This window comes from Pocillopora damicornis, chromosome 3 (genome assembly GCF_964200805.1).
Source record: "Pocillopora damicornis chromosome 3, jaPocDami1.2, whole genome shotgun sequence".
In the NCBI taxonomy this organism is placed as follows: Eukaryota; Metazoa; Cnidaria; class Anthozoa; order Scleractinia; family Pocilloporidae; genus Pocillopora; species Pocillopora damicornis.
Window position 1 is genome coordinate 10,006,208 of NC_142672.1, and position 21,792 is coordinate 10,027,999.

Here is a 21,792-nt window from a genome sequence, read left to right on the forward strand (position 1 = left end):
GTTAAATTTAAAAATGTCTTGTACTGAGACTGCAATTTTTTTTCTGGTCAAACCATTCCCTGTCCTTTGTAAAGGAACTCTCCTTGAAAGAAATCCTGATATTAAATCAAACAACCCTTGCTTTTGCAAAATTTTTCCAGCTTTACCTTGATTATGAGATTCTTTTCAAATTCATATTGGTCATTATGTAAAGGATCTTTCTATCTTGTCTCCTCACAGCGTGTATTAAAAGAACGAAGTGATGTAAGTACATATATGCATGTCGCAACCAACAAAGCATTTGCATGTTAAAGGAATTTTTACTGAATATTGGTTAACTTTCCTTCTTTCAAGTAAAAATTTAATTCATAGCGTAAGCAAACCTCTCTGTGTAGGCCAATGTTGTTTGAATCTTCGCTACATTCATGTTTCCTTCCAATTTCCGGGGCACATCCTCGATAAACCGCTTTTACACTAACAAATTAGCGCAAATGTAATGGATACTATTTTTGGTTTTTGAACTGCTGTTTATAAATTTGTTAAATATTTCTTTGATCGCATAAAGCTTTTTTTCAATGAGTAGCTTTTTAAAAAAAATTGCACGGAAAGCGACATTGTTTTTAAGTTCAAATACAGCCGTTGAGGTCTGTCTGCCTTTTCTTTACACAGCTTAGGAAGCCTCTTCTTGCAAAAACAGATAAATCTACATGTTTCAGTTATAAGTTTAATGTATTTCCACCGAAACCACTGAGGCCAGTTTTAATTATGGCCTTATCGTAGCTCTTTAAAACCCTCCTGCTTCAATTGCCAGGTTCCGTCCTTTTCGCCGCGGAGGTGTTTCCTCTTGTCATTAATCCAGTTGTAATGGCCACGAAACCAAAAATTGTCGAAGATCTGTTCACTCGTATGATCATGAAAATGATTTAGGCTGAATTTTGATCGAGAAGCCTTGCGGCAAGAGAAAACATAATGCGATGTTTATGATTTTTGGAAAAACACATGAAACAATTTTTTTATGGTGTAGTATTGCGATTATGACGTGACCGTTCACTGCGAATTTTCATTCACAAAGGGTTTAAAAAAAGAGGCAACTTAGGCACATTGAGCCTCATACGTAACATGTAGCTGAAATAATATTCACACAAATTAATTTATTTCACTACTTAAATGAGCATTTTGCAGAGCAAGCTCAGAGAAAAAAAAACACAAAGCACTCAACGAAAATGATAAATGAAGATAAATCCGCTTCCTGACAAATCTCTGATTGGAATGAACGTCAGAGAGTAGTCTTGCAACAATTAAAATGCGTGCTTCTCCGTCTGTAGAGTTCTTCATATTGATTTTTCAAAAAGTAGTTATATAATAAGTGAATTTCTCACCAATGTTGCTAAGCTTGGAAGACGGCAGTTGGAGCCCCTTCGTCTGCCGACCTCCATCGGCGGGCTAGCTTCTGGAGATTCGCCTTTTCCTTCCATATCTCGGCCAATATTTGCGGAACTCTCCGGTGTAAGCAACATCATAGGGCTTTCCATTTTCCAAATCGAAGCTATCTTTTTGTTGGTTCTCTCGCACCTTTCCATAACAAAACTAATTTTGCAGATGATTATTCGGAATCAAGTTTCGATATTTTCCCATTAAAACTGAGAACACACCAGTGAAGGCGAGCGGACGAATTTCGTTCTGACCAATTTCGACTTCGTGTGGTCGTTAATTTTCAAAGTACAAATACTGCGACAGTAGGACAATAGAGCAATGCAAATTTTGCGGGTCCGTTGTTAGAAAATCGTGTCAGTCCGCCCTTACCTTGAATTAATGACTAGTCAAAAGAAATCAATTCAAATAGATTCATACAACTCGCTTAAAAGCTAACCTTAAATTGAAAAAACGTGGATTTTCATCGATTTAAGCACCATTCCTATTTCTTGCGTATGATGTGCCGACAGATGCCTTTCACAACTCCAAAGTGAGAGCGAAATATAAGATCATCAAAATTTCTACTAAGCCCAGAGTTTCGATTATAACTTCTATGATTTAACTGCCTGAACTAAGCTATGAAAAAAAAAAAACAAGACGAGACATTATCATAAAGTTAATGGCATTCAGTTAAACCAAACAGGTGCATGCTGACAATGAATCTATATATGAACAACACAACCGAAACATTTGATAGGCTCACTAAACGTAATTAGATTTCCAAACTGCAAACCCGGATTCGGTATTTGCGGTGTAAGAGCTGAACATACGTGTGCGGAAGTTTTGTTGTATTTTATTTATTTACACCTTACGCATAGTAAATATATTTCTATGTCGCTTTATAAACATGAAGCCCAAAACGTTGCAAATTTATCGGCAGGGAAGGCTGATATCCAATTAATTACAAGGAAGGAAATTTCAGCACAAGCTATCAAAAAAGGGAAAAAACAGAAAAAAAAAGAGTAAACAAAACAAATGAAATAAATTGAAGGTTATATTTGATGTCAGGTTTAAATGTTTGCACCAGTTACAAGGTAAATTAAAGGGCTTTCTGTGATTAAGTCTGCCAACATACGAGGGGCTAAATGGAATAATTTATTTTGTTGTTTTAAGGGCTGGAAATCGTCTATCTTCTATTACTGGAAATCTTCCTTAAATTCTTATAGCAGCAGTAGTTATAAAAGAATCCGTCTTTTAAAAGGGCAATTCAGTCTTCAGCTTATGCATCGTTGCCTTAGTTCTTCAGAGTTTATCCCCAAATAAGCCATCATTCTGGCATCTTTTTCCTTTTTATTCCCATTTGAAGAAGAACCTAACTGACTAACAATCCTGATTGTCAAACGTACGTCTACTTTTCGCGTAGCAAGACAATCAAAGTTCGAGAGATCCTTTAATGACTTAAATTACTGCCTAAGTGTGCGAGTGGTTATTATTATGTGGTTACTGTAAGTAGATAAATTCCTTCCACAATTTGACTTCTTACGTTATTAAGACACTTGAATTTCACTTCAGAAACACTGACTATTAAAATCAGATAGACAGCTAACTGTTCATAGACTACAGAGAATGTCGTTCAAATTCTCCCCCAACGCTAAGGCCTCGCCTTGCACTGAGCGACCAAAACTTTATTCCTTCTTCGTTTTTTATCATTTTTTTTTTTGGCCGTCGACTCACAATGAACGAATTCCCAGCCCTCTCTTCATTTCAGAAGATATTTCAAGTCAGAAGTCGACTATATCATAATATATGAAGGGTAAGTTTCAAGAGAAACTGTGGTGCTACATCTCTGGGAGAGTATGACAAAGTAATTTGGTATTATCAACTAAGGTGATAATGTGAATTGGCCACTGTTAAGAGTTTCAAAGCTGACGTTACGAGCGTTGGCCCCTTGTCTGACGAAGAGCTAACGCTCGAAAAGTCAGCTTAAGAAAGTCGTTATGGTGGCCAATACACATTATCAACTCATTTCATAATACCAGACACCTTTATTATGTAATAAATATAGAGAATAATACATGGGCGGGCGTCGATATGGAATCTCTCTTCGAGTGTTCAACTCGATAGCTCACGAGTGAGCGCAGCGAGCGAGTGCAATGTCGAGTCGAAATGAGAAAAGAAATTCCATGTCTACAAGCAACCATGTATTATTTTGTTTATTACATAAACGCATAGCCCTTTAATGATAAGAAAAGTCGACTTTATTTACGAATGAAAGTAAAAGGATCGACAGTCCCCGAATAAAAACCGTGTTGGCGCTAGGGCTCAAGATGAAAAACGCCTTGAATCATTACGAAAACAACAATGGGCGTAATTTTCAATGTTCAAATTCTCAGTTATCGACTTTTTCCTTACTGACAGGAGAAATCTTTCGGGTACACATCCAAAATTGAGTTGGGGCAAATCTTCCAGTTGTCGATTTTCATTCTCAGCGGCGAGAAATACCATTCCCAAAACCACTGAATACGTAACTTTCGGTTTTTCTTATGTATTTTGGTTTTCTTCGCCTTCTAGGAAAGTTTAAATGTCACTGTTTGTAAGAGATGCGGATTTTTCAGTGTTTTAGCAGCCGTAATCCGAGAAAATTCCGACAACAACGGTGAAAGCTTCGCCGTTCATTTATCGACCTGACCGAGTGGCACGAGAGGCGATTGACGTGTCGGAAGGTGACTAACGGTGGCTATATCAAACACACGTGAAAAATAACGTATTTTTCACGTGTTACGGCTTTTCTCAGGGCTGAAAATCTTTGTATAACACATTAGTCTATATGATAATATCATATCCTCTAGATGTATTCACCCACGTCAAGAGATAATATCTTGCCTTGGCCTGAAAGCGGAGTCTTAATGCTTTTTCACCCCTTACATCCATTCAAAGAAGTTTCAAAAGTTCCTACCTGGATGTATGAGCAACTTAACACTACAGTTTGTGAACAAGTTCGCTTATTTAGACTGAATGTCATCAACCTTCGCAGACCGGTGGGACAGAAGCAGCTACTTCATTAGGTAAATCAAGGACTGCTTTTGTCCACATTAGATCAACATGGATATCCAGCCCCTACTACCACAACCACAAACTTCGGCTCTTCAGCCTACTGCTAATAAAAGTAATACAGTATCGGTACTGGATCAGTGCCGGCTTGCTATGTTCCACGCCACTTGTTTGAATTCTTTCACCCCTAAGACCGACTAATTTTCCCTCGCAATATCATCTCCGAATCATACAAAGGTCTCGAGAAAAAATGAACTGATCACCAACAAAGGAAAAAGGAGCTCTCGATTGTCTTCGTCGGGACTTGAGGAAGACAAGGAAATGTATAGAGAACAACTATGGAGAAAATGCATGTTAATTTTCCCGTGTGAAGGGTTAAGAGAATCATGCCAGTCTTCTGGCTAAATAAAATCTCCACTGTCAGACTGTTTTCAAGCCACAGGGCAAAAAACTATGAGAACCATCTTACAAGACGAAGCTGGAAATGGCTTGGCCATCTGCTAAAAATGAGCATACGCAAGAACCGTACTGACATGTACTAAGGATGAACGAGAGACGCAAAGAACATGGAGAACACCATTAGAAGAGATAAAGAATGTTAGTATCGTCTTCGTCCCAAAACAGGGCGATTTGGAGGGACTTCGTTGAGGCCCTGTAAGCCACTGAACACATAGACGTTGAGTGAGTGACTTGGATGTGACTTCAAAAACTTTCTGTTTCTCTGCTTTGAATGTCTCTTTCTTTTTTTCCTCAAGTGTATTTATGCAAACCTCACTTAAAGGAATCTGTAAGACTCATCAATAATTCTTAACTTTCATAGGTGCATAAAAAGTTCAAATCTTCCCCTTTGGCAAATTTTGATGAGCGTACTGACGACTTCTCATGCTTAAGAAAAATGTTACGCATTCTGAGCCGTTCTGCACTACTAGAAATGGTCTCCCAAACCCTTTAAACACACAAGAGTTAAGAGGCCATCCCTATATAACTTTTTTCCCCATCACTTAGCAGATCCATTTTTCAAAGAAAAGAAAGATGAAATAACCACTCCAGTTACACTGTCCAATCAACAAGATACCAATATTCAACAAAATTCACAATCTTTAAAACGAGATGCACAAAGCTTCATTTAAGATAGAAATTTTTTCTTTCCAATCTTCTGGCCTGTATGCCATATTAGTCTGGAACACAGTGAAGAAAGTAAACACGCACATCCAGGCTCCTTCCATGCATCAATTATTTCTTATCCATCATTTATTTCTTTTTAATATCTCTATTTTGAGTTTTTTCACTTTGATTCTTTTTCCCAACTCGGCCACTAGAGCTCATTCCCTCCAACACATCCTCTGTCCCTCCTCATCTCCCCCCCCCCCCCCCCCCCCGTCTCAGATCTCGGATGAGTGGACATGCCTGTGCAGTATGAGTTACAGGTTAAGTACACAGCAGGCAGGAAGCAGAAGTAAACACTATCTTCTAAACAAAGATCACATTTTAATTTCAACCACAAAGTCAATTCAGTCCAAAATACAAAGCAAAAGTAGTCTCCAAGAAAACATCCTCAGGAGTCTCCCAATCTTACATCCAGCTCCTTTATTTAGAAACAAAGGCTGAAGAAGCCTTGTATTTTGTTGTCAAACTTCAGTGGTGACCACCTAATGAAAAGAATATATATTTTTTAAATCTCTCTCTTAGACAGTGTAAAAATTGGCTATATAACATAACTTGGCTGATTTACTTGCAAATACTAAAAGGACATAAAAATGGAGAAGTTTTCTTCTCCTAATTTGTCCTCTTGTCATTTAATTTACAGAGAAAGAAGAATTTCCTCATCAATTAGTTTTGCTGAAAGTATAAAATGAATAGAGCATGGGCCTCTATGGGTGACCTTTATCAACATACATACAAGTGACTTAGTATTTAAGATCTCACTTTATCTCCTTCATCTCTGGAAATCTTTTAATACCCAATAGACAGGGTGGCTGATATTTTGATTTTTGGGACCAAGATCTTAGTTATACAACTCAAAATTGTCTCCAATAAACACTTTCTCTTAATCACCAGGATGAAACTACTGATAAATATCACAGGGAGGTTAACTAAAGGAGGCAAGCTGAAATTTAATACTAATACAAATAGCAGCTGAATGGAAATATTATCTGGTTGACTTTCTTTTCACATGAACAGAGGGCAAAATACTGTTAGTAGTATGCCGGCATAAATTACCAGGCTGTATGGAAGCAGAGAACATAGGCACATGCAATTGAACTTGTCACAATGAGCATGATCCTAATGATTATACAACGATGTGTGCATTTGGGTTATAGTCAGTTTTTTATACCATATTTTGAATGTGTAACTGCTCATTTTACGTTGAAGCAATAAAATGAACTTTTTAACCAAAACTTATCATTACACCCCCCTGACCTACCAGCCCAGTTACCAAGGCCTCCTTTAACACTTTTAGGCACTTCACTATTAAATACCCAAAATTTGCTCTGAAACAGCTTTCATTGAAAAGATTCAAATCTTTCATAGAATATCATTCATAACACCAGTACTGAAAGAAAAAATGTTTTCTACGCTCACCTCCTTTTTTACCAGTTTCCTCTGGAAAAAAAGAAAAGAGATATCAAATAGTTATTTAAACTACCATAATCATAACATAGCTCAGAGCTCTTTAAAAGAGCCAGTTAACAGGCCAAATCACCATCACTTTCCTGCCATCCTTAGCCCTCTGTTTTTACCTCATTAAACCATAAGTGCTAATGAAAAACTGTACAATTATTGAAGAGCCATCAAAAAATATTTGGAAAGCAGCCATTGTCCATTTATGGATTAGAAATGAATGCAAAATTTGTCAATAACAGGTATAGATTTGCTTTTGGATTTCACATTCAGAATGCACCCATAGACTCACATGACCTTCATGGAATTCCTGGCACATTTTAGGTGAACATTTCCCAGGTTTGGTAAAATTTTTCTAATAGAACAACATGGCTTCCACTATAACCTGGCCACCTCTATTTCTCACCTGTCTCCCACTTTCAAACTGTTTGACAGCACTATCATTGTTTTGTTTTGTTTTGTTTTTTAACTAGCAACACAACGTTTGTAACTTAAAATAAGACTAAACTGCAGAAAATTTTTCACTTCTAGACTTATAACAACTACCCCTGGTTTTGTGCTTCACCAAACTTTGACTACCTATCCAAAGCGCAATACTAGGATTTGCTTTCCAGCAGACTATACGGGAGAAGAACCTTGCTCCAATTAATTTCTTTTTTCATTCCAGCGCAATACTATGATTTGCTTTCCAGCAGACTATACGGGAGAAGAACCTTGCTCCAATTAATATCATTCCCGCGTTTCTTGTGGTGTTTTTCCCGAAGAGTCTGCTGCGAAACAAATCGGAACCAAAAGAATATAATTTTGGGAAAAGCGAAAATTCTTCCTCTAACATTCATGTGATGGCAACACATTAGATCTGTTCACACAGTCCTATATTTTCGACGAGTTTGCCTACCCGTCTAGGCAGCCTTCAAACCGGTACAAGATCTAATCAATGCCTTGTCAAATACTCAAAGATCAAAATACACCCTTCAATAAGATATAAACTTACTTTTTTGTGAAGCAGAAACAATCTCTCCAACTCCGTAGCCAGTGACCAGAAAACCGGCAATCAGGAATCGCAAATCGTAAACCACCCGGTAAATTATATGGCTGTTTTGTTGAAAGTGATTCTTCATCCTTAGCAGTACACCCATCTTGGAGTGCTGTGGGATTTCGAAGATAAAGCAAAGTTGAAATGATGTATACTGTAAACGATGGCAAAATAAGACGAGATTAAGCTAAACTTACAACGAAAATACCGTGGTTCTGTGTTGCGAAGATGGCGGCGAATACAGTTAACTGTACATGAACTTCACAGGCTCACGCTGACCGCACAAAGGCTCGTGAACGATGTCCAAAATGGCGTCTCCAAAGGAAGGTTGGGGCTTGTTGAAGCAAGGCGCAGAGGCACGTGTCTACAGAACGAAGTTTTACACCAAGAAGACTATAGTGAAGGAAAGGTTTTCAAAATGTTACAGGCACCCCTCTCTAGACGAAAAGCTCACCCATCGAAGGACTACGCAAGAAGTACGATCAATGCTTCGTTGCAGGAAAGCAGGAATCTGCACTCCAGCTGTTTATTATGTTGATTACACTACTCATTGTATCTACATGGAAGAAATCGAAAATTGCGTGACAGCCAGAGATCACATCAACGAGCTTCTGGATGGCCCTTCTGATGCATCTGAGCAAAGTTTACAAAGTCTTGCGGAAAAAATTGGTTCTACATTGGCGGTAATGCACAACGTGGACTGTATTCATGGAGATTTGACCACTTCAAACGTCTTGATAAAGTCAGGGTTTGAAAATATCATTCTGATTGACTTCGGACTGAGCTTTATATCATCACTGACAGAAGACAAAGGCGTTGATCTTTACGTTTTGGAGAGGGCTTTCCTCAGCACTCATCCAAACACTGAGCAGCTGTTCAAGATTGTTTTGGAAAGTTACAAGGGGAAAGCAAACAAGGCTGGAGAGATAATAAAGAAACTGGATGAAGTGAGGTTGCGTGGACGAAAGAGGACAATGGTGGGGTGAACTATGCTTCTATAGTTTCAGGCTTATTACCAAAGTTCGGAAAAAATACAAAACTTTGGTCAAAGTACATCTCATTACTATATGGCTCTTTTTGTTGGAACTGAAAGTGACACCAGTATGAAAACTGTAGGATTCTTAGCGTAACCCTTTCACTACCAGAAGTGACCAAATGAATAATAAACGTCATCACAAGCCAGTGTCAAAGACATAAATCTTGTCTGCTGTGACTCAAGTTCATTTCATTGGTTTTCCCTTTTTTTTACATTTATTTAACTGTGCTTCCTTCAGACATCACATCCAAAGTTTTCACAAAATCACCTTCAAAGCTTTCTCTTGCGAGGTAAAATATTCTACCAAAGGTCTCTTCAATGAGATCACTAACAGTAATTATTAATTTAGTCCTTTTTTAATCTAAATTAAAATCACAGTCTTGAATGCATTCCACCAGCAATAACTAAAGTTTCTCCAGTGATATACGATGCTTGATCAGAGGATAGAAAAGATACTGCACCTCCTATATCCTCTGACTCACCAAGCCTGAAAGCAACAAACAGATACAACATATCTCACTTACAGAACTGGGACAATTTTGCAAATTGTTGTTTACAACATTATAATCATTCTGTATACATCCTTTCACTTAAGAGTGATCAATGAGTAATTTCTCCAGCACTGATATCACCACAATATCAAACAGAAAGGTGATGAGAAGATAGAGTATTATCAACAGGCAGATATTGTTTACCAATTTATCAGAGCTACAATTATAAGAAATATAAAGACAGAAGAGAGAATGAACCCTTTGACCCCTGAGAGTGATTAGTATCTAATTTCTCCTTACAATATCACCACTGAATTGCTCATGATGGTCATGAGAATAAAGGACATGATCAGCAACTAAAGAAGCTCTTGATTGTTAGACAAATTCTCCTTGAAAGTGCCTTGGGAAATACATAGGGAACAGTATGGAGAAGGTGCATACTGATGTTAGAGTGTAAAGGGTTAATAAAGAGATCCTGGGAGAAAAAGATTGAGTAATTCTTTCCAGTAAATCACAACTCCTACCTCCTCAAGGGAATTTGAGCAAGTGCGGCTTCAGTTAAGGACTCACTTTGCCAAAGCTACAAAAAATAACACCCCAATGTCTATTTTTATTTACCTTATACAAGTCAAGTTTTAAACCACCTAGGAAGGAAGTCAGATCATAGTGATCATGCATTTATTTATTTCTTTGTTCATTTTTTTATCCAGCCCCTCTCGTTTTCTTTTTCTTTTGTCTCAATCCCACTTACCAGTACAAACATTATCATTTCCAGCTTTTCCACTACATTTCAGAAAACAATCCTCCTCTGGCTCATAGATGTCACATCGTCTGGATGAATTTCATTTTTATTTTTGTCTCATGGTTATTTGCAATAAAAGGGCAAATGTAGCTAAAGTAGATTGCTCTGACATTTGAATACTTACTGCTCCACTAAACTTTGTCTTGATGATCCCAGGTGCAACACAATTCACCCTCACTCCCATGTGAGCACATTCATTGGCTAGAACCTTGGTCAAACCAAGCAGAGCTGTCTTGCTAACGCTATAAGCACCAAGACCCTGAAACCAATATGGCATTAAGATACTGAATAATCAAAAATGCTTTTCAGTCATAAATAATTACCTATTTTTCCATCTTAAGGTTGACTAAAGTAATTTGAGAGTAACTTTTTAAAGTAACTTTTTAAAAGTTACTTTAAAAGTAATTTTTTGGGGGTTTGATTTAAGTATGACTACCAGTAAGTCACACTTTTCAAACCATTTGAAAAACAAAGTGTTTCAAAGCCGCTCAAAAATAAAACTGAAGATTGGGTCTCAAATTCATGAATGTTTGAATAAATTAAAACAAACTTATAAGAATGGCATACTTTTCAAACCAAGTTTTGTCTTGTAGGGCAATTAAGTTTGAAAAGGGTTATATCTACCTGCAGGGATGGCTGGAGTCCAGCAATAGATGAAACAAACACTATAGATCCACCTCTGAAATAAACAAGCAACAAAATTTGGTCTTTAGATAAACCGCATCTCAAATTATCTTCATTATTGATAACTGGAACAAGTCAGTTAAGATTAACCCTTAACAACCCTAACATTCATATTCTCCATAGTGTTCTCTGTATATTTACTAAGGTTCTGACAAGGAGAATTTGTCTAACAATCAAGAGTTCTTTCATTGGTGATCATTTCCTTTATTCTCATGACATTAATGTGTGATTCAGTGGTGATATTGCAAGGAGAAATTAGATGCTAGTCACTCTTAGAGGTTAAAGGGTTAACTAAACTATGGTACCACCAATACCAATATCTCAAATTGGGACTCAGTATACAAACCCTCTCTTTTTCATAAATGGAACAACATCTTTTGCCAGAAGAAAAGCTGACTTCACATTGATATCAAAAATCTGTATTAACAAAAGACCAAAAAAAACAAAATGAACAGAAAGACCAGGAAATTGATACTTTGTCAGTTTTCACAATTTAAGATGATTTTAAAGTCTGTTACACTTTTAATTAAGCAGTGCTCTAAAATTGACCTTCATTGGTTAATTATCATAATACAGTAAAAGGTTAGGCTCCAATGAAGGAACATTGAAGTGTGCAGGGGGAGCCAATTGAAAATGAAATTGTTGTGGACTTGAGAGGTTCCACATATTCTTCCCCAGATAATTGTAAAAATTTTCAAACCATGTGGGTCATTTGAGATTACTTTTCAAAGAAAATTTTTATGTCACTTTCAAGCAATCATAGAGTCACCTTCTTTGAATTGCTTTGTTATATTAACTACTGACAACCACACATATTTAGGTAGCAGTGCATTTGTCTTCTCTTTCCCTTTTAGTTCCTCTGCCCCCCCTATTCCTACTTGCAGGCAAGAGCTGATTTAAACATGTCATTAACAAACTAATGCACATTGTATGCCAAAAAAATATATCAATATGTAATCTTCACAAAAATGATAATACCTTTTCCCATGATTCCTCTGGTGTCTGAAATAAAATATATCATAGTTATAGACGATACTTCATAACATGACCAATTTTTTTTCATTCTGTAACATATAGTTTTTCCTTGAAGCCTGCTGTTCCTCTCATTTTAGAGCACAATAGGATTAGGTTTTGTAAAATCAAAAGAAGTCACTTATAATGGCCATGCAATCACGAAAAAAAGATTAAAATGACAAAAACCCCATGAGAACATGATCCAAGAAAATTAAAGTAAAAAATACATGGAACATATGAAAATGTAATTGATCTTTTAAGTCACAATTGATTTCAGTTTTAAGTCTGACTGGTTGAGATGGTATTACTAGTTTTCTGATACAATTACAGGTCAAGATTAGGCAAAACCAAAGGATCCCTGTCACTCATAGTACTTTCCATATTGATAAAAAAGTGTTCCATTACAAAATGAATATAACCACGAAACAAGTACCATTGTTTTTCATGCACAAAAATGAAACTGAAAGCAGTATAGCTTCAAACCTTTTAATCTTAGCCCTTTTCCATCTTGGCATTACTATCATCATCATGACTGTGGTTTTCACAGCAATCAAAATGCTCCCAGCACCATTACTCTCATTGTCATTATCATTATCATCATAACAATCCTTTTCATGCTCACATTAGAATGATGGTTAAGTCAAGTATTACCTCTAGGATTGGTCCAAATGTAGGGTTAGCAGCAGCATTTGAAACCAAGATGTCAATTCCTCCAAAAGTATCCAATGTCTGTAGAGGGAAATGTTTGTTACAAACATAGTAATATCATTATCAAATATCATTCATTATAAATACTATGTTTTCTCCGCATACATTATCAGAAGTTAGCACTTTGAATAGTACCTCTTTGATAAGATTCCTACGATGTTCAGTTTTCCCAACATGGCACACAACTCCTTTCACTGTACAACCTTGTTCTTCCTCCAATTTAGAGACAGCATCAATAACTTTGTCTTGTTTGCGACTACTGATCATAACCTTTGCACCATCATGAGCAAGTTGTTTAGCAATGGCAAACCCAATCCTAAGAAAATGCTCCGTAATTATTCACATTACTAAGCAAAAATCAAACTACAAGTGACTTGTGCTGATTTGTAACGAAAATATGTAATTCACTATTTAAAAAAGTTCAGCAATTAATGTTTTTGTTTAACATCTCTTTATAGGAATATTTTTTACTTGTGACCTACCCTGACATTAAGAGTAATATTCAAGACTCTGGTAGAAAGTATTAAAATTTCAGTGGACGGATCTCCAAAAGAAGAAAAAGTAGTTACTTCAGAAACATCAAGATCTGATATAGATCTCCTATTTGGTAAAGGAAACACTTTTGTATTTGGGAACATGATGTTAAAAAGAGTGGACTAACAATCCAAGCCTACTACTTGATGTGTCAAAAGTTTGAGCAGAGATCAGTGTTAATAATGAGTATAACTTTACATCATGGACCCTCTCTGCACCAGCACCAGCACCCAACCCACCTCCCTCCCCTCGCCGCCTACTAAGAGCTCTAAAATAGAGTGAATCCATGCTAGCTGGGAACAACTCTTTCTGTGCTATACTGTTTTCTACCTAGACCAGGAAAAGTCGGATAACATCGAATCGTCATGCTTAACTCAAACACACAAGAACTAAAGTTGACTCGAAGTCATTTGTAAATTACGTTGAAACTGCCTTCAGACCATTTCGCTCCCATTCATGTAGCATGAACACTTGTATCAACCAACCCCTCTGTTGATGCCGTTACAACAGCGACTTTTCCTTCTAAGCTGCGACTCGAGACTGCAGTTGTGCTCATTCTCAGAGACCTCAAGGTTCCAGAAAATCTACTTACAGAGACCCGCCGTGACATTCCAAGACGATATGCAGTACGCTAATGTACCAATTTTGTTTGAGGAAAGTTCACCTACCCCTACTCTGAAGGGAATTAAAATCGAACTACCGGAAATTTCCGACTGTTTTCCACCAATCAAGTCGCACCTTTGCACAAGACGTTGAGTCGAAGGTAGACGGACGAAAGTCGTAGCTACGGAAATGACTTACTTTTACCCGACTTTACTCCAAAAAAACAAACATCCATTCGGTGATCTTATTTCGCGGGCTCGTGACTACAGTACTTCGAACTCTTTTTCGATCTTTGAGTGAAAAACTTCAGGTAAGGCGTAAATATGTGTTCCCTATTCTTATAATTTTGCTGATCTCTACCTATTCTAAAGATTTGAAGAGGCGCTGCAGCTCAGAACTCAATTTCTCACAGCCAAATGTGTTGAAATCTGCTCAAGATGTTGTCTAAAGAGGATTTAAATGATTTGCTTTGTGTAAACATTGCTGTACCTTCGTGTTCGTTTGCATTGGCCACGATGCACTCAATTAAAGAAAAAGGCGTTGCAAAGCCCGTACATGATATTCTGATAGCCTGTTCTTGTTTGCGTGACTTTCTCTGATAATAAGATGCCAGGCACTGTTACGTAAGACAAATTTACAGCCTTTGAGAATGAATCATCTACTCGAAAATTAGCAAATGATGTGACTGTTAGAGTGATAATATCGAAGTCTTCTACTTTTACCCTCCGCATGCTCGTTATACATTGAATAAACTACATTTAACTGAAGTGAATTTTTTTAACACTGCGTTGCACCTTGTTGGCCATGTTCAGATTCTTTAAGCTATGTGATCTTTTGTTCAGTAGTGCTTTGACTACTTGGATGAAGAGTACATGGAACAACTTGAGGTCTCATGATGTATATCCCCTAATAGGTTGACATCTTTCAAGGGACTGCCCACAGCCAGCCTAATCTATTGGTGATTCTGTGCGATGTTGCTTCATGATCATGAATAAAATGAAATAATTCGATGAAATGTGAGGCCAAGGATGATTTTTTGAGTAGAGTGTTTTTTGTCATGAAATCAAAACCAGTAGGTGTAAGGTTTGCAACTGTCTGGTTGAGGTGGCAGGAGATTTCAAGACCAAAGGGAGAGGAAAGCAGGGCAAAGCAAAACAAAATTTACCTTGAGTAAATGCTGACGCTCTATTGCAAATTTTCCTATCTGTAGTTCAAGACAGGATGGCGTCCGAGCTGCCTTCTTTAACAGGAAAAGTATGCATTGTGACAGGAGCTTCCAGGGGAATTGGCAAAGGTATTGCTTTGATGTTGGCCAAGGCAGGAGCTACTGTTTATATCACAGGCAAGTAACAAAAATAGAATTTTCAGTTAGAAAAGGTATATTCAAGATTTATTCTCTCTTAATTTTACCTCCTCTACAAGTGGAACATAAAACAGATGAAGGAAGGAGACTGTTTGACAGTTTATACATGGACTGTCAAAGATACTTACTGACATCACTTCCCATGACTAGCTTGGATAAATAACTACTGCAGCAAATTTTCGGAGTCTGTTAAACAATTTTGTATTCTGTCTGAAGGAAAGGGTTGGACAGACAATACATTTTAGACACTCATCCTTACTTGAATTTGCAGGCAGGACTCTTGATGCTGCACAAGGCAAGCAAGGGTCATTGAGGGAAACAGCTGAAGAGGTATTTGCAAAAAAGAGACAGTGGCTTGAATTTTATTTCAGTGTAAAGTTCTAGTCGCATTGGTTACAGTAGGTTGTGAAATCTGGCGTACTTTATTAAGCTGCAAATCACCATTAAGTGAAAGCAGTATGTTGATCGAATGGGCGTACTTAGGACAGGAAGTGGGATTGAGAGGTCCAGCTGCAAGCCTTGTTTTTAGCAAGACACTTTACTCTCACAGTGTCTTCCAACCAGAGGAAAAGGGCTCCCTTCTGGTATTTGCTTTTATATCTTCATATATCTTTTCTCACTTAAACAGAAAAAAATTGTCATACTTATTCTTTCTAACTTACACCTGGAGATACTAAATTGTGTAATGAAGGCATGTATAGGTTAAAAATAGTAATTTTTTTCTCTAATCATTGTGTGGAGAGCAAGTAAAATATGAGCTGCAAGTATAATAATGAATGCACAGAGGAAGGAATGGGGAAGTAGGCCCCTGCAACAAGAAGAAAAGCATCCCTATGCCTGTTAAGTTATTAGGTTGTCATCATCAACATACATGCATTAGAGTGACCAGCATCTAATTTTCCTTACCGTAATTCTGCTAAATCATTCATTAAAGTCATGAGAATGAAGAGAATTATCATGGACTTTAGTACCTTTGATTGTTAAATGAATTCTCTTAGTCAGTAACAAAGAAAATTGACTGAGTGGAGTTTGGAGAATATGGAAACTGGTCTTAAGGTGTAAAGGGTCAATACAGTATGAATTTTGTAAATTTATCATAGATTGGTCAGGAGAGTGCTGGTCAATGTATTCCTGTAAAGTGTGACCATGGAAATGATGAGGAAGTAAAAAAATTGTTTGAAAAAGTCAGTCAAGAACAAAATGGGCGACTGGATGTTCTTGTGAACAATGCTTACAAAGGAGTTAAGGTGATGTATATCTGTGATAAATAAGTAAGTGCATAACAGCTGTCATCCACTTTATAAACAGAACATATCAGTGTCCATACTGAGGTGAAGGATTAGAGAATTTTGTGCATATCACTATTTGAAGAAAGTTAGTGTACTGTATTTGTGATAATCTAGATAGATTAATAAAAGCCACTATCCATACTTCACCTGTATTCATGAGCATGTGCAATGCATTTTTGGATATAGCAGATTAAAATAGGGAACAGGACCTGTCTCACACCTCCCTTGTTTTGTGGCCTTGCATTACTATTTAAGGCTGGGAGTACTTTTAAAGGAACTGTATCACGATACACTTATGATTCACTAACTTGTTATCCTTCACCTTTAGGCTATATTGGAGAGTGCTGGGAAACCATTTTATGAACAGGTCAGTTAAAATAATACTTCTCCTGATGAAGACTGTCTCATGAAACAGCTTTTGCAAGTTAGGTTCAGACTCTAATAGCCAGTTTGCATTTTATTTAAAGGCATAGTCAACAAACCTTAACAATATGTAGGATGCAGTCTTAAAAAAAAAAAATGATTGACTCCCTATCTTTGTCCTTTATCTAGTCAGTGGAGATGTGGGATGAGGTCAACAATGTGGGCTTAAGGTAATTATTGATCTTAATTCTTTATGAGAAGTGTTTTTAAGTTATATCTAGCTTGCAGTACTGAGGGCCAATTCACTGACGTTAAAAACTTGCAATTGTATATTCTTGGATATGCCTAATTTAGAATTGGAGTAACAGTGGGACAGTGGGAGGTTGTGGGAAAAGGTAGAAAGACATTGTCAGCCCTCTCCTGTCTCCATCCTTGACTGTCACTCACACCTGCTTGGTGCAAATTTTTTCATTCCAGTCTTCTGCTTCTGTAAAAATCAAAGATGGCAGGTATGATTTCACAGAGAAAATACTGAGCACTTATTTGCTAGGTATATTTAGCACTGCAATTGTGTAGCAGTTGCTAATTATCCTTGTTTATTGAATATGATTCCAGTTCAATTCATGAAATAAAACAAACTAAAGCTAAATTAGTTTGAGTAGCCCTTCCAAAGTATGAAATATTGCAGTTTGGCTGACTGTCTAACCAACTGTCTGATTGACCAGCTGATTGACAGACGTACTGATTAACTATCTGACTATCTCTTCAACTGACTGACTATATAGCTGACTCACAGGATGACTGATGGTTGAAAGACTGGATGACTGGCCCACTGGCTGACTTACTGATTGACAGATAAACTGAATGACTCAGTGACTTTGGGTGTCTACCAACTTACTGATCAGACCAACTGCTTGACTCATCAACTGAATGACAGACCATAACTTGATGAACTGAGTCACTGACTGAGTTGCCTGATACTTATACTTCTCTGTTGATTTATTTCCCATTAAAGATCTAGTTATGTGGCTGCATGGCATGCAGCTAAAATGATGGTTCCAGCAAAACAGGGGCTCATTGTCAATGTGTCGTCAGCCGGAGGCTTAAGATATCTCTTTAATGTTGCATATGGCGTCGGCAAAGCTGCAGTGAGTACCCCCTCCCTTCTCTTACCCCCTTCCCCTCCCCTCCCTTCTCTTACCCCCTTCCCCCCTCCCCTCCCTTCACTCACCCTCCTCCCCCTCCCCCTTCTCTTAACCCCCTCCCCCTCCCCTCCCTTCTCTTACCCCTTCCCCTCCCCTCCCCTCCCTTGCACAACATGTTTGTGCTATTATATCGTACATTGAAAGTTATTTCAATGGTTTCTGACGGTTTCAGCGACTTTGCTAAAACATTATCCCATAATTGCCGAATTAAGTACCGGCAGCATGATCAACAGACTAAGATGTTCTCAACCGTCTTATCGTAATATTCTCATTTTACCCAGACGGACAGAATGGCTGCAGACATGGCTGTGGAACTACGCAAACAGAACGTGGCGTGTGTCTCTCTGTGGCCAGGAGCTGTGAAAACTGAGATTGTTACGGACTTGATTCTCAGCAAAGCGGATCAAGGAGGAAAGGTACTCTTTAATTATAAATGCTATGTTTAAGAGAGGTTAGGGCAGGAGCAGGAGCAGGAGCGGTAGCAATTTTGAATTGAGTGTCAAAAGTATTCTAAGAGTGTATAAGTTTTCGCGCTGTGATTGGTCTGGAAGTCGAGAGCCACCCCCTCTACCAGTCAAATGCGACTACGTCGCCCACGTTTTCCCGCGCCTCGTTCGGTCCTTATCTTTCGTGCATTGTCATTGGCTCCTTGTTGTAATCCACGGTTTGCTCGGGCTCAGCTCTCATCAGCTATGACGGGATAGGAATCTCGATGTCATAACCAAACTGTTAAATAGACTGTGAACTGGATGTCATTAACTCTGTGCCGGGCGCGATCTGCAAAGCCAAGCGCTTCGTGGGCTCGTGGGCTCTGCTTGCCGGCTATGAGTATGTAAGTATTTCTTCCGTTTTACGTTTTTTAGGCGAGTAAAGCCGCCACAATTTTCAAAGACGCTGAAGATGTCACGTTTTCCGGCAAGGCTGTGGCGTGGCTTGCATCAGGTACTCCCATCATTGTCTATATTGGCATTGCGCAACACAGTTTTCACACAGAAGGTTTCGCTCAGCTACGCTGTATTTCATGGTCTAGTTTTACCATCTCTCTTATTCTATATGCTCACACGAAGTTTTCGACCTCACTGGTCCTTGCAGTATGCTAGACGCGTATCTTATATGAGTCTAGAAATGGTTTTGCTAATCACAGCGCTCTCTAAAGTCTAGTGGTTGAGTATCGGAGTACGGAATTTGAAATTATTACGTTCGCTCCGTTATGAAGACTCAATGGATTTTTCCTTTTTTTCCAAGCTCGCGATGACACAAGAAAAGTATCATCCTTCATCCTTCATTGCAATGTTATTATTCTTCAAGAGTTGTTACAAATGGATGTGAGAGCTTTCGATTACATTGTAAAAGCACCCCACATGCTATACGCCTTCTTCATTTGTTCTGACGTCTGAAATTTGATTACCTCTTTCAGATAGCGATATCATGAAAAAGACTGGTCGGATTCTAATAGTGGCAGAGTTGGCCAAAGAATACGGTTTCAAAGATGTCGGAGGTATGTGGACTCTCAGAATAGGAGAGAAAATTCAAAATAGATACCATGTTGCCGTTTGTCTCTACAGTGACAGATCACAGATATCGTCAAAATATGGTTAGAACAAAAAAGTGGCACATGAGGCGCAGCCGAGTGTTTCACTGATGTTCTTAACCCTTTAGCACCCAAGATCTGATCGTGAATCCTCCCCTCTAGCTGCTACACAATTCCTTGTAAATCAGCCACGAGACTTTGGTGTAAGATCAAGATGACAACTTCTACCTGATAATTTTGAGTATGCTCATTAACCCTTTGCTGAAAAACATAAGGATATTATAGGGAGAATTTACATGTCAGTCACTTCTGGGAGTCAAAGGGTTAAGACATTTGATGTCTTTAGTGATCTATTACTGTAAAAGCAGAAGGCAACATAGAATCTAAGATGCTGATAAATTTTGACGCTTTCGATGCACCTGTCCTCCAATAGATCATATGTAAGAACCAATCAAAAAATTCGTGTATAATTCAGCTTATCGTATAATATGATGTAGTTACATGTTTCCTCCTGGATGAGATGTTGGACCATCGTGGGTTCCCGCCCCCTTCCTCATTATCATTCTCAATTTTGTTATCAACATAATCAGCATCTGCATCATCATCATCATCATCATAATCGTCATTATCATTAGCATTATCATAATTATTATTATTGACCCTGAAGGGTACCCAAGGATAAAAGATACATGACTTTGTATCGAAACTGTTCCACTTTCTGTGTACCAGAAATCACAGCTTATCAGAAGCCCAACAACTAACTATGTCATAGTTGAGCAATTCAGTTTGTAGTAGTGCAAACAAGAGGAAATCTTGGTTCTTTCTTGTAGGAACTCAACCGTTGTCCATTCGTCAAGTGAAGTTTCATCTGGAGAGGTCCTACCCCTCTGTCGCCTGGATGATGCCTGAGTTTGTCTATGTCCCGGCCTGGTTAGTGGCAGCTGCAACTCACAAACTCTGATCACGTGATTGATCGACTCCCACCGGCTCAACATGTGTTTAATTACAAAAATGAAATCGCTATTTGAAATAGTGGCTGATGAGTAAAGAGATTTTATATTGGTGATTGGGGGTATATTGTCATCGGTAGGTGATTATGATAACATGGTAATATAAATTTTAATAAATAAATGGGAAAAATTTGGAACAACCTTGTGAATTGAAGTCCTTGAATTATAGCCCGACATTGTGAACCAGATCAAAATAAGGTATCCGTTATTTTTAACTAGAGTTTTGAGTTGGAGCCATGACAGAGTTATGTAGCGTGTGGTGAGAGAAACTCAGTCCAGTGCGTAATTGAAAAAAAAGATCTATGGTGGAAGGCATCTTTTTCAACATCATCAATGGTATACGATTTTCGCCTTGAGTTGCTGAACAACATAACCACGAGGACATAGTTGCGTAGGCGAAATAACAGGGAAACTAAAACTGGAGCGAATCAAAGCAAAACTAGCGCAATTTCGCTTTCTAATGGCGTTAAGTCACTGAATAAAAATGGTTTTCAATTTAAAAAAATCCATCTCTCCATTTTAAGGTAGATTTAGGGCAGTTTCGCGCACAACCTCCCTTCTGTTAGCTCTTTCATAGATTCACAACGTGAGTGAGGAAATCGCTACGAAAATATTGTAAGAAACGTGGTGCGTGATTTAAAAGTCAGTCAAGCATTTGAAAAAATGCTCTTATTTTAATAAGCAAGGTTTGCATAGAAAAAGTGTTTCGAAAAAGCCCTCCCTCGATTTGCGATCAGCCGCAACCAGGGTACTTTCTCTAGTGAGGAAGAGAGAGGACCTTGGAAACGAGGTTGCCGAGTATACTGTACAAAAGAAACATTGATCGTCGTAATTCATGGGATCGTGATCCCAGTGGAACGTTTTACTGTCGAACAAGGGACTTCGAACCCTTGATCCATCTTTGAGTCAAAAAAATATGATAAGACGTGAAAAAGTATTTCTTTGATTCCTATATTCAGTCCATCACCACGTTCAAGCTCTAGAATACTGCTGATCTGTATCTATCCCAAAGATTCTGAAGAATTTTCTGCAGTGCTGCAGCCCAAAACTAACTCTTC

General features: G+C 38.1%; 4 protein-coding genes and 1 long non-coding RNA gene across 9 annotated transcripts in view; 2 read left to right on the plus strand and 3 right to left on the minus strand.

Annotated features, from left to right (window-relative positions):
• LOC113667510 (transient receptor potential cation channel subfamily A member 1) overlaps window positions 1-1,979 on the minus strand; it is a 35,102-nt gene extending 33,123 nt beyond the window's left edge. Inside the window, exons 1-2 of the mRNA XM_089201782.1 lie at window positions 1,850-1,979; window positions 1,359-1,566 (exon numbers count right to left, since the gene is read on the minus strand). Coding sequence (XP_089057908.1) covers window positions 1,359-1,559 — 201 coding nt within the window. The 5' untranslated portion in view covers window positions 1,560-1,566; window positions 1,850-1,979. The remainder of the gene's footprint in view (window positions 1-1,358; window positions 1,567-1,849) is intronic.
• Window positions 1,980-5,911: 3,932 nt separating this feature from the next.
• Window positions 5,912-8,439, minus strand: LOC149048159 (uncharacterized). The gene is made up of 4 exons (XR_016185248.1): window positions 8,299-8,439; window positions 8,060-8,213; window positions 7,027-7,047; window positions 5,912-6,092 (listed from the first exon to the last, which is right to left on the minus strand). It is a non-coding gene; the product is annotated as an uncharacterized LOC149048159 (long non-coding RNA).
• On the minus strand, window positions 8,389-14,152 carry LOC113667508 (dehydrogenase/reductase SDR family member 4). 4 transcript variants are annotated; one of them, XM_027183329.2, is made up of 9 exons: window positions 13,856-14,152; window positions 12,972-13,152; window positions 12,780-12,857; window positions 12,093-12,116; window positions 11,461-11,531; window positions 11,055-11,109; window positions 10,555-10,689; window positions 10,153-10,208; window positions 8,389-9,624 (listed from the first exon to the last, which is right to left on the minus strand). In XM_027183329.2, the coding sequence occupies exons 1-9, from the start codon at window positions 13,978-13,980 to the stop codon at window positions 9,510-9,512; spliced, it is 840 nt and encodes a 279-aa protein (XP_027039130.2). In that variant the 5' UTR covers window positions 13,981-14,152; the 3' UTR covers window positions 8,389-9,509. The 4 variants fall into 4 exon arrangements, with proteins under 4 accessions (XP_027039130.2, XP_027039131.2, XP_089057763.1 ...); XM_027183330.2 differs by having other exon boundaries at window positions 13,792-14,029; XM_089201637.1 differs by having other exon boundaries at window positions 13,811-13,985.
• On the plus strand, window positions 8,401-10,115 carry LOC113667509 (EKC/KEOPS complex subunit TP53RK). Its single transcript, XM_027183334.2, has one exon. It carries the CDS (start codon window positions 8,401-8,403, stop codon window positions 9,085-9,087), a length of 687 nt encoding a protein of 228 aa, XP_027039135.2. The 3' UTR covers window positions 9,088-10,115.
• On the plus strand, window positions 14,113-20,874 carry LOC113667507 (dehydrogenase/reductase SDR family member 1). Of its 2 annotated transcripts, XM_089201634.1 has the most exons (12): window positions 14,165-14,283; window positions 14,887-14,989; window positions 15,184-15,319; window positions 15,612-15,666; window positions 16,437-16,583; window positions 16,954-16,992; window positions 17,178-17,218; window positions 18,004-18,136; window positions 18,475-18,609; window positions 19,057-19,135; window positions 19,611-19,691; window positions 20,555-20,874. In XM_089201634.1, exons 2-12 carry the CDS (start codon window positions 14,983-14,985, stop codon window positions 20,683-20,685), a joined length of 984 nt encoding a protein of 327 aa, XP_089057760.1. In that variant the 5' UTR covers window positions 14,165-14,283; window positions 14,887-14,982; the 3' UTR covers window positions 20,686-20,874. The 2 variants fall into 2 exon arrangements, with proteins under 2 accessions (XP_089057761.1, XP_089057760.1); XM_089201635.1 differs by lacking the exon at window positions 14,887-14,989 and having other exon boundaries at window positions 14,113-14,283.
• The last annotated feature ends 918 nt before the right edge of the window (window positions 20,875-21,792 follow it).

Excerpts from the sequence above, each read along its gene's own strand:
- LOC113667509 (XM_027183334.2), top strand. The coding sequence starts at position 8,401 with ATGTCCAAAATGGCGTCTCCAAAGGAAGGTTGGGGCTTGTTGAAGCAA.
- LOC113667508 (XM_089201636.1), bottom strand. The coding sequence starts at position 13,658 with ATGGATTCACTCTATTTTAGAGCTCTTAGTAGGCGGCGAGGGGAGGGA. Across the intron at positions 10,690-11,054 it reads GACTCCAGCCATCCCTGCAG|GGTCTTGGTGCTTATAGCGT; the intron begins GTAGATATAACC and ends TATTGGTTTCAG. Across the intron at positions 10,209-10,554 it reads AGACAAAGTTTAGTGGAGCA|CTTTGGCAAAGTGAGTCCTT; the intron begins GTAAGTATTCAA and ends TATTTTTTGTAG.
- LOC113667507 (XM_089201634.1), top strand. Across the intron at positions 16,584-16,953 it reads ATGCTTACAAAGGAGTTAAG|GCTATATTGGAGAGTGCTGG; the intron begins GTGATGTATATC and ends CTTCACCTTTAG. Across the intron at positions 18,610-19,056 it reads AAGCGGATCAAGGAGGAAAG|GCGAGTAAAGCCGCCACAAT; the intron begins GTACTCTTTAAT and ends TACGTTTTTTAG.